Below are 12,295 nucleotides of genomic sequence, written 5' to 3'. Positions count from 1 at the left end.
GTACTATCCCTTATGCATTTTCGGCAGATTCGGCAAATCTCCGGTCGGAACGGCGGCAATCCCACTAGGAAAGCAGCGCATCAGCCCCCCGGCGTTAACTGGCACCCGGGCTACCCGTACAAGAAATGCAGGTTTAGCTGTAAAATTAATTTATACTTAATATGTTTTATTTAAGTCTCTAGCAGAGACACCGAAGGATGTAATGTTATCATTTTTACGTGACCTCTGTTGGTCCGGCAACATGGATAATATGGCGAGGCTCTGGAACCAAGGGTGCCAACAAATCGGTGGTGGATCTGTAATTCCCAGAAAGGCACAAAATGCCTATTGTGTGTGTGTGTGCTTTTCTGTAGCAATCTCCATGTTGTTATTCTCAGTGCCATATTATCTGAATGGTGTCAAGTTGGGAAAAGGGGAACTACAGCGGGATCTGGGGGTCCTTGTTCATCACTCACTGAAAGTAAGCATGCCGGTACAGCAGGCAGTGAAGAAAGCGAATGACATGTTGGCCATTATAACTGTTTTGTTATAAAGTCATTGGATAGTTTCCTCTGTTGACCATTCTACTGTCTTGAGGGTTTTGTACATTGGTACGTCCAACTTTATAGCTGCCAATGTAGTTGCAGCCCTAATGGAGTAAGATTTAAATGTTTCCCTTAGTGTCCACTCCAGCCTTTGTTAGGACTTGCTTAACCATTTAGAGATGATCTGGACTGTCACTGTTTTGAGTGGCTATTAGTAGCTGATAAACGTGACATTTCTTCCTCTGATGATCTAGCATACTTCATGTATGATAGTAAATGAGTTATAATACAGCAACGACCATCTGTCGTATAGGCTCTGTACTTTGTTTTTAGGCCTACTGACCCCAGTCTGTTCCGTTTGACCCTATGATAAATGTGGCAGGTTTGATTCCCTGATGAAATCATCATGTTGTCCAGCCTTAGTTTCTGTAGTGACTGGACTCTTTGTGCCGTGACCAAGGCCATCAGCATGACTGTTTACATAGTCAGTTTCTGTAATGACAGAGCTGTAGCTGGAGACCAGTTTCTTAACTTGGTCAGTACAAACTCACATCCCATATATGAATGTACCTAGTTCTTGGGGATTAATTTTAACATGCCCCTAATGAGTTTTGTTACCAGTGTGTGTGCCCCCACAGAATGCCGCTCTGTACCTTCGACAGGTATGTGGACAGAGCACTCCTGGCGCAATTGTGGTACTATGACAAAGCCTCTCATCGTAATGGAGGCTTGCCAGGAATTCCGGAACAGATGGCTGTTCATATATCTGTGGATGATGATAATAGTTATGAACGTACTTCCTATTTCTAGAGGATACCAAGTACTGTTGAATGAGTGGACTGTCTGTGACCCGCTGAAAAAATTCCGCCTATGGTCCGTCAGTCCTAGGTGTAGAAGAGGTGCTTTCAATTCTACAATAAATAGGTTAATATAGATAGTAACATGGGTAACTCTCCATGTTTCTAGAAAGAACCAGTAAGTTTGAATGACGCGTGACTGCGTTCAGTAATTGGAAAATGCCTGATATTATATGGCTGGCACACAGTCCCTATGCCAATCTACTAGCAGTCTGATGGATAGTTTGTTCCCTGCCAGTTTCCATTAAGGCTGTACCATATTTACCAGCAAAGTCAGTGCCATGTGCACTGTGTTAGCAGTGAACCGCAGATGACCTGTAGTTAACACATTTGTGGGTACATCTAATTGGTAATCTAGCCAGCCATCTTGGTACGATGCTCGCCAAATAGTACCCTAGGATCAATACAGAAGCTGACACAAAGTTCCCATCTGAAAGAATATAAGTACGACCAAATGAAGTGGCCACCACCTCTGATTATGATAAGGATATTTAGTACACGAGTTTCTGTGATTCTTATTGGATGTCTCCATAACATCTATAATGTGTGTACGTAGTTTAATAATGCTTCAATTTGTTGCTCCCTTGTCTGAATGACGTTCAGTTCAGTGTATGCTGAACTAAGGAGCAAGTAATGAATACCTCCACATTCTATATCAGTGGTTTGGGAGGTTCCAGGTTTGCATATAAGGCCAGTGCATCCTGGTGAACTAGTGTCATGTCTATTTCTAATAGTGCGGCCGATAAATCCCACTGATAGGACTTTAGAACTTTCTTTCGGTTCAATACCTTGTCCTGTTATGATCCTGGAGGTAAATGTCTTGCCAACACCTCAGCAAAGGTATTGGCTTGTAGGTGATGTGTAGACATGTACTTAATGCTGGCAGCCATCCTGGCCTCTAGATCTTTGCCAGTCTGTTCTTGCTGAAAGTATTGCCCCACCATGTCGAGCAACTTGGTTTCCTCGTCCTCCATATGGGAATGTGGCTCCATCTCTGGTTCAGAATCTAACACAGGCAGCCGTTCAATACCCTCTTCTGAGGAGGATGAAACGTCAAGCAGCCCTTTATGTTAATCTGCTGAGGGACTTACACCTATGCCACTGTGGCTATCGTCCATATCCTGGAGCTTGCCACTCTGGAGAAGTTCCTCCAACAACCGCTCCTGCCGACCTACGTGCTCTTGGGCACTAGTCGCACGCGGTTTTTGCCGCAGCCGGTCCCCATGCCTACGGGCACTGATCGCTCCCGGCCGCCCCATATAATTGTGCCGTTCCTAGCAGTCCCGGTTCACCTGTCGCTGATGGCTGAACATGCTGCAGCCTCTTGTACCGGTTTCCCAGCTCCGCGAAAGTGGCCGCTGCTGGCTGCGCTATATCCTGCAGCTGCTCATCCTTACTCCGGTATCGGTAAGTATTATCCGGAGGCTGTTTCTCCACATCATTTTCGCAGTGATGTACTTTGCGCTTTGCCCTCCCGCCCGGTCTAGGATTTGATTTTCCCGGCGCGGGGTTTAAATCCGGCACAGCTGATGTCTCCCCTCCTTCAGGGTTATGTAAATCTGTGCCTTGGTCAGGGTCTGACCAAAATTGGTCCTGCCCATTCTCCTCCGAGGAGTAAGAGATATTCTGCGGCCCCACACGGAGTACCGCTGTGGGGCTTACCTCTTGCCCACTGTGGCTAGCCTCCACATTTATGGGACTGCCACCATGGAGGAGCTCCTCCACTTCCACCTGTTTTGGTGTGATTTGCACTTTCGGAGATGGTGGTGCTGATTTCTTTCTTTCTTCCACCTTTTTCGCAAATGGTCTCTGTGAAAATTTGTTGTAATTGATGGCCAGTCATGTAATTTATACTGGCTGCCATCCTTGGATCCCAGTCTCCACCATCCAGCAGCTTCTGGATTATGTAATCCTGTGTGGTCAGGGTCTGGCCCATCAGGGTCCTGCCCCCTCTTTTTTAAAGAGTTAGAGATCTCTAGGGGTCCCGCACGGGGTACCCATGTGGGGCTTACCTCCTGCCCACTGTGGCTAGTCTCCACATTCATGTGACTGCCACTGTGAAGGAGCTCCTTTTCCCCTCCGCTGTTCCCGTCCCCCGTACACACGGGCACTGGTTTGCGGGTTTTCCTCGCCCCGCCGCTGACCGCACCGGTCCCGTATGTAGGTCCACCGCTCCACACGGTCCCGGTACTCACAGGCACCTGTGCTGGCTGCTGATCATGCTGCAGCCACTCGTACCGGCTTCCTCCAGCGTGGGCTAGCGGGTCCAACTCGTACTCAGTGCTCTTCGGTACTGACAGCTCGTCGCTATTTTTAGGACATTGCGGAAGTGCCGTTGATGCCCCGTCTCCGCACTCCGCACTTCCAGCGCCTCGGACCCATCTAATACTTTAACCAAAGGATTAACAAACAGATTCTATGAAAACCCCCCATTTTTAGGTCCACACCATTTCCCCCCCCCCCCCCCATACCTATAGTAAGGGTCATAGCAACATAGAAACATAGAAATTAGGTGCAGGAGCAGGCCATTCGGCCCCTCGAGCTTGCACCGCCATTCAATTCAAATTCAATGGGGTCCGTGGGGTTGTACCCGAGTCGTCGGGATTTTTGCTGTGTAGCCGGTCAAACCGGCTCCAACACTCTCAGCGCTCCTGGCTGCTCGTTTATCTCAGACCGCTGGGACCGACCCCGGTACTGGTCCCTCGTGGTCGTTTGCAGCCGGTCAACCCCGCTCCAATGCCCTCAGTTCTGGGCGCTCCCGCTGTTCGTCAGGTTCGAACCGCTGGGACCAACCCCGGTGTTCACGGCACTGGTCCCTCTGCGGTCGTTTTGCAGCCGGTCAGACCGGCTCAAATGCCCTCAGCACTGGCCGCTCCCGGCTGCTTGTAGGGACCCCTCGGACCAACCCCCGGTACTTACAGTCTGAAGAAAGGTTTCGGCCTGAAACGTCCCCACTTCCTTTGCTCCATAGATGCTGCTGCACCCGCTGAGCTTCTCCAGCCCTCCTGTGTACCCCCGGTACTTACAGCACTGGTCCCTCGTTGCTCTCTGTCCTCCAGCCTCGGCGCTGGCCGCTAGCGACTGCTCCAAGCCAGACTCACTTGAGACTGGCATACGGGACGTCTTTGCTTCGCTTCCCGCCCGGCCGAGAAGTGAATTTTGCCGGTGCGGGAGCGAAGTCGGGCACAGGTGTTTCCTCTCTGGAAGATTGGCGTGCCGTTGCTGCTGTTGCCGGCTGCCCGCACTCCGCGGTTCTCCCCCGCCAGCTTTCCGCAGCCTTCATGGATCCGGTCCATGTCTCCACCTAAAAGGTAAGTGGAAGGAACGCAGAGTCTCTTACCTGCTGTTCCCGACTTTCAAATTCTCCCGCTGGGGAACGTCGTTCCCCCTGTGTGACTCGTTGCAATGCGTGTAGCGATATGACATGCATGCGTCGTAAGCGGGGTTCTTCACGTAGTCACTCACGTGACTCCGAAGTAAAACAGGCCTTTGAGCCCACAATGACCATCGATCACCTGTTCACACTAGTTCTATGTTATCCCACTCTCTACATTTTTGTTTCTTACAGAGGCCAATTAACCTAAAAAAATCACACATCTTTGGGATAGGGGAAGAATAACCCAAACACCCGGAGGAGACCAATTTGGTCACGGGGAGCACATGCAAACTCCACACAGACAGTACCTGTGGTCATAATCGAGCCCTGGTGTCTGGTGCTGTAAGACATTAACTCTACCAGCTGCATTACAGTGCTGCCCTAAGTTTGTGTTGTAAAATATCCCACATGGTATGCATAAGATCAGCATGTTCCAATTGACAATAGACAATAGGTCCAGGAGTAGGCCATCCACTTGTTAGGGTGTTGGGGGTAGGGTGTTAACATGGATAGAAAATTGGTTGGCAGACCGGAAGCAAAGAGTAGGAGTGAACGAGTTTGCGGATGACACAAAGCTGGGTGGCAGTGTGAACTGTGAAGAGGATGTTAGGAGGTTGCAGGGTGACCTGGACAGGGTGAATGAGTGGGCAGATGCGTGGCAGATGCAGTATAATATAGATAAATATGAGGTTATCCACTTTGGCGGCAAAAACAAGGGGGCAGATTATTATCTCAATGGGGTTAGGTTAGGTAAGGGGAGGTGCAGCGAGACCAGGGCGTCCTTGTACACTGGCCACTGAAAGTTGGCGTGCAGGTACAGCAGGCAGTGAAGAAAGCTAATGGAATGTTGGCCTTCATAACACGAAGATTTCAGTATAGGAGTAAAGAGGTTCTTCTGCAGTTGTATAGGGCTCTGGTGAGACCACATTTGGAGTATTCTGTACAGTTTTGGTCTCCTAATTTGAGGAAAGACATCCTTGTGATTGAGGCAGTGCAGCATAGGTTCACGAGATTGATCCCTGGGATGGCCGGACTGTCATATGAGGAAAGATTGAAAAGATTAGGCTTGTATTCACTGGAGTTTAGAAGGATGAGGGGGGTTCTTATAGCAACATATACAATTATAAATGGACTGGACAAGCTAGATGCAGGAAAAATGTTCCCAATGTTGGGCGAGTCCAGAACCAGGGGCCACAGTCTTAGAATAAAGGGGAGGTCATTTAAGACTGAGGTGAGAAAAAACTTTTTCACCCAGAGAGTTGTGAATTTATGGAATTCCCTGCCACAGAGGGCAGTGGAGGCCAAGTCACTGGATGGATTTAAGAGAGAGTTAGATAGAGCTCTAGGGGCGAGTGGAGTCAAGGGATATGGGGAGAAGGCAGGCACGGGCCATTGATAGGGGACGATCAGCCATGATCACAATGAATGGCGGTGCTGGCTCGAAGGGCCGAATGGCCTCCTCTTGCACCTATTTTCTATGTTTCTATGTTTCTATGTTAAATAATCAACATCGTAGACAGGTGCTGAATATCTATCTATATTACTAAAAGTCTGTTCTTGACCGGTTTTGGCGATCTGTGATGCGATTTCCGAGAGAATGCCGCCACGTACAGCTGTCATTTTTGGCCACCTCGCTCAGAGCACCCCTCCGCCACATGTGTGCCGAGGATTTTTCCAGTCGATGAAAAATGACAGAGATATTAATGATTTTACAAAATTCCCCATTCTCTCTGCTGCCCCCGCTGGCGGAAGGGGGGATGGACTATAAAACCAGGAAGTGGTGTGCCTCAATTAGTCTGCAAGCTGGAGGAAGGCAGAGGGTCACGTTTCTCTGAGCTGTGAATAACACTGAACACATGTCCACACAACTGTGAGTAAGTACCCTTAATTTGGTTTGAAAATGAAAATATGGTTAAAGTAAAAAAGCACTGCCTGCAAATGGTTTGTTTGGGGGTTTTTGGGGTTTGGGTTGAAACTCCTCTCTCCTCTCCCCCCCCCCCTCTAAAAAGGCACTCTCCCCTCTCCCCCCCCCCCCCCCCCCCCCCCCTCCCCCCCCCCCCCTCCCTCCCCCCCCCGCCCCCCCCCCCCCCCCCCCCCCCCCCCCCCCCCCCCCCCCCCCCCTCCCCCCCCCCCTCTCCCCCCCCCCCCCCCCCCCCCCTCCCCCTCCCCCCCCCCCCCCCCCCCCACCCCCCCCTCTCCCCCCCCCCCTCCTCTCTCCCCCCTCCCCCCCTCCTCTCCCCCCCCCCTCCTCTCCCCTCCCCCCTCTCCTCCCCCCCCTCTCCCCCTCTCCCCCCCCCTCTCTCCCCCCCTCCCCCCCCCCCCCCCCCTCCCCCCCCCCTCCTCCCCCCCTCTCTTCCCCCCCCCTCTCTTCCCCCCCTCTCTTCCCCCCCTCTTCCACCCGCTCCCCCCCCCCTCTCTCTCTTCTCCCCCCTCTCTTCTTCTCCCCCCTCTCCTCTTCCCCCCACTTGGCCTCCCCCTCACCCCCCCCTCTCAGCACCCCTCTCTGTCCCCCTCACTCTCACCCTCTCTCTCTCCTCCCCCACCTTTCCCCCCTCACACACCCTCCCTCTTATCCTCCTCTCCACCCCCCTATCCCTCTTGCCCCTCTCTCTGTGTCTCTGTCTCTCTCTCTGTCTCTGCCCCTTCTCTCTCTGCCCTCACCTCTACCCCTACCCCACCTCTCTAGATATGACTGCAAGTTGGGGGCTATGCGTCAGTAGATAGGGTGGTTATGGGGTAAAAGGAGCAAATTAATAATAATATAATATCAAGGGGGGTAATTAGCGTGAGTGCGGGGGGGGGGGTAGTTAATGTGTGTGATGCTACATGCCGCCCCCGCCCCCCCCCCCCCACCCCCCCCCCACAACTGCACGTTGGGGGAACAGACCCAACGGGTCTGCACTTTGTCTAGTATGCACTAAATATGTGCATGGCCACATGTTAGGTTCAGCATGCCGAGGTAATAGGCACAAGCAGGATTTGCAAGCTATATTGTGTGTGCTGCATGGTGTAGCTGGGACAAGTTGGCCAGGGTGGGCAAGTTGGGCCGAAGGGCCTGTCTCCACACTGTATCACTCTATGACTCCATTCATCACAATCTAGTCTCTGGACAACAGTACGTCTACATATCTTCTGAAATGACTATAATTTATATAGACAATATAATTTTATATCGAATTGGAAATGTATGAATATTAGTTAGCAACTGTGGACAAAATTAATTTACAGGGAAATTAAAGGAAAATGAAAAGCGGAGACTTTGCAGGATTGCTTCAAGGGACATTACTGCATGATATCATGGAGAGATGGCTGCAGTTAAATGCCCACCAGTTCTCCGATTTCACAGCAGAATTAGCCGACAGTTTCACTGTGCAGTAAACAACGTTTGTTTTCTGTTAGATACAATACGAAAATATACGATCTTCTACGATTGGTGCCAATTATTTCATTAGTCATACATACATTTTGTTTATGTCAATCTTATTCAACAACAGATGGTTAATACAAGTCAAACGCAATACAAGGGCATCTTGGCATTATTTTATCTCAGCTTTTAGGCGGACTGAGCCATCATCCCCTCTCCGAGCCAATCATAAATCCTCCATTTACTGCAACTTATCTACGCTACTAGCGGTAGGGGGCGTGGGTGTTCGACTGTAACACGCTACTGAGAGAAACAAGCTTCCTTATCTACATCTACTATTTCATGTTTATATTTACCATCCATCCTTCAACACATTCCTAGACAAGAGGTAATACGTTGAATCACACTTTTTGACGATTCGCACGAACATCTTCCACACCTGGTCAACGAGAGATGTCAATTGTCACATCCAAACACCCCTTTCGTTACCTTGTTCAATTCCAATCAAAATGAAGGAAAGTATGTTAATATTTTCTTCCGCAGCAACCTAATACATCTGCGCTTTAATACAAATCAGAGCTTTCTCATATGAATAAAAATGTCATCCCTTTACTGCTCAAAACTGATATGAGTTTTACAAAAGCAGGAAAGAGTATTCATCCCTTCAACGTGTAGGTTTGATGGTAATGGTTGTTCATAGTATATAATGTTGACCTTAAGGGGCAGATTCAATGACCGGACGTCTGTGCATCATTTACCTTCCACTGTGAAGGAAAAATATGCCTCCTCACAGGATGCTAATGCAAAAACACGAGACTAAACTGTAGTGGTTTAAGAAGGCGGTTCACCAACATCTGCTCAATGGCAAATAGAAATTGCAAATGCTGGCCTGACCAGTGATGCCCGCCTTTTTTGAAAATTATTAATGTATGGGACCAAAGGCAACTACAGACTTGGAACTGTCAACAACACACTGTTTGTACTCTCACTTCATTGACTCTGCTCACAATGTTTGTTAATTATCGCAAAATTACCTCAGATACTAGGAACCTCTTGTTTGCACACTTTGACATCATTGGCCATCACCTTGTCCAATTCTTCAATTTCACTGCTGTCCCGTCAATAACTTCACATCATGTGCCCTATGAAATGATGTGATTTGACCTCGTTTCCCTGAAAACCCTTCTTCACAACCATGGTCTGAGGTTTTCATGATGAGCAGCTGAGAATCCCATCAGGTTAATCAATAACAGATTCTTGGAAATCAACTTCACAGCTTTTAGTACCATGGAGTTGTATTTGCACATACGGTTCCTGAGATGCACATCTTTGTACATTGCAGAAACATTGTCAAATTGCAATCTGTCGTTTAACAGGAACGAATTTAAGGTAAGTACACATGGTTTGCATAATACACTGTAGCATAGATGTTTGAAATCTTCCCATATATACTTCAGGAGAGTATATATTAGAATTAGAATATCTCTTCATTTTCATTGCACATGGTACGAAATTTAAAAGTCAATCCCACGGTGCGATTCACAAGAGCATTTTAAATATATAAGAAAAGGTAAAAATATATACATATAAAAAAAAATAATAATAATAAATATGAGTTGAATTTAAATTATTTTATCACTGCCCTTCGTGATAACGTGACTATCTTCAAATTTTGGAAATAGATTTATCAAGTTGCAAGGGGTGGTCACGGTGGCGCAGCGGGAGAGTTGCTGGCTTACAGTGAATGCAGCACCAGAGATGCAGGTTCGATCCTGACTATGGATGCTGTCTGTACGGAGTTTGTACGTTCTCCCCGTGATCTGTGTGGGTTTTCTCCGAGATCTTCGGTTTCCTCCCACACTCCAAAGACGTACAGGTTTGTAGGTGGGCCGAAGGGCCTGTTTCCGCGTTGTATCTCTAAACTCACCTAAACTAAATTAAAGAATAATATCAATACTATGTGTAGGAATGGACTGCAGATGCTGGTTTGAATCAAAGATAGACACAAAATGCTGGAGTAACTTGGTGGACAGGCTGGAGAGAAGGAATGGGTGAAGCAGAGGCTGGACATCCAGACCAACCATCTTACTTAGACTCGTTCCTCCCACACTGTTGAGTGCATTGGGCGGCAAGCTTTCGCCATTCTGTTCGCTCATGTGCGACGTCTTCCACCCTCGATTGGTTAGCGTCCCGGGCTTCCAAATCCTTCTGGAATGTTCTTCTCCATGTGAGTTTTGGTCGGCCTCTTAACCTACCTTCTGTCAGGTTGCCATGTCATTGCTATCTTATGTACATGTTCTGGTGACATTCTGAGTACATGTCCTGCAAATTTCATCTTGCGTCCCTCTATGTCCTGGCTTTATGAGGCTTTGTTTCCCAGTAGATCTCCTTGTTTGTGATGTGGTCTCTGTAGCTAGTCTTCAGGATCCTCTTCAAGCAGCATTGTTGGAACGCATCCAATTTCGTTTTAATCTTCACATTGATTTTCCATGTCTCACTGGCATAGAGGGAGGGCTCTAGGGTGGACTACGGACTGGAAGAGCTTGACTATATAGAATTAGAAGGCATAGTTTTAAGGTGGGAGGGGAAAGATTTAAACGGGATCTGAGAAGCATGTTTTCCCCAGAGAGGGTGGAGGGTCTATGGAACGAACTGCCAGAGGCAGGCTTAAAGGGCCTCTCCCACTGTATGAGCTAATTCAAGAGTTCTCCCGAGTTTCCCCTGATTCTAACTCGGAGAATTACGGTATCAGCCGCTCGGGGCTCTCGTGGACATTTTTCAACATGTTTCATGTTGAACATTTTGAAAAATCTTCACGAGTCTTCACGAGCTTTCCCGAGTATTGCCGTTAGCGTTACGAGCGGCTAAGTGACGTCCCGAGCTCCGACGTACCCGCTGCGTACATTCTACGTGCTTACCACAAATTTGATTTATTTTTTTTAACTCGGGAGAGCTCTTAGATGAACTCGTACAGTGGGACAGGGCCTTTAATGGTTGTTGGGGAGGTACGTGGATAGGAAAGGGTTGGATGGATGTGGGCTAAACACAGACAAGTGGGTCAAGCTCAGAAAAGCACCTTGTTTGGCATGGACAAGATGGTCCAAATGGCCGGTTTCTGTGTTGTATAACTCTATGACTCTATTACACCACAAGGCACAATATTAAGACATTACTACAGAACTGATACATTATGCAATGGTCAAAGCTGCAGAGTTCATCTGTTTATAAAACCTGCAAATGTAATAGTCTGTAACATCAGATTCAGATTCAATTTTAATTGTCATTGTCAGTGTACAGTACAGAGACAACGAAATGCATTAGACAACGAAATGCATTATATAGTGATATTACATATATAGTGATATTACAATTTACAATATGTAATATCATTACGGTTTGTAACATATCATCATTATGCTCGAGGTCTCGACCCGAAGCGTCACCCATTCTTTCTCTCCAGAGATGCTGCCTGGCCCGCTGAGACACCAGCATTTGTGTCCATCTACAGTATGTGTCTTTAGTTGCTGCATGGCCTGTAATCAGTGTAAAATTCAGGCTCTATAGTACGGTATGGTGCAAGGACAAATACACGGAAAACATTGTCACCCCGTGGCACTTGCCACAAATCCAATAGATAGTCCCAAAAGTGAAAAAGTAAGTGAGAGTTATGATCAGTTTAGGTGCTTTATATGAGACCATCAGCAACTATCTGATATGATGAGCAGTCATCAGACATACTGTATCATCCGATATAGACAATAGGTGCAGGAGTAGGCCATTCGGCCCTTCGAGCCAGCACCGCCATTCAATATGATCATGGCTGATCATCCCAAATCAGTACCCCGTTCCTGCCTTCCCCCATATCCCCTGTCTACGCTATCTTTAAGAGCCCTATCTAGCTCTCTCTTGAAAGTATCCAGAGAACCGGCCTCCACCACCCTCCGAGGCAGAGAATTCCACAGACTCACAACTCTCTGTGTGAAAAAGTGTTTCCTCGTCTCCATCATAAATGGTTTACCCCTTGTTCTTAAACTGTGGCCCCTGGACTCCCCCAACATTGGGAACATGTTTCCTGCCTCTCACGTGTCCAAACCCTTAATAATCTTGTATGTTTCAATAAGATCCCCTCTCATCCTTCTAAACTCCAGAGTGCACAAGCCCAGCTGCTCCATTC

The 12,295-nt window shown here is 48.0% G+C and overlaps 1 protein-coding gene across 1 annotated transcript in view; it reads right to left on the bottom strand.

The window, feature by feature from the left end:
* gck (glucokinase (hexokinase 4)) overlaps positions 1–9,194 on the bottom strand; it is a 49,533-nt gene extending 40,339 nt beyond the window's left edge. Inside the window, 4 exon segments of the mRNA XM_055662203.1 lie at positions 1,647–1,775; positions 3,676–3,769; positions 8,478–8,560; positions 9,156–9,194. Coding sequence (XP_055518178.1) covers positions 1,647–1,775; positions 3,676–3,769; positions 8,478–8,560; positions 9,156–9,194 — 345 coding nt within the window.
* Between the last annotated feature and the right edge of the window lie 3,101 nt (positions 9,195–12,295).

This window comes from Leucoraja erinacea, chromosome 35, assembly GCF_028641065.1.
Source record: "Leucoraja erinacea ecotype New England chromosome 35, Leri_hhj_1, whole genome shotgun sequence".
Taxonomy (NCBI): Eukaryota; Metazoa; Chordata; class Chondrichthyes; order Rajiformes; family Rajidae; genus Leucoraja; species Leucoraja erinaceus.
Note: the sequence above shows the minus strand (reverse complement) of the source record. Positions and strands in the feature narration are given on the sequence as shown.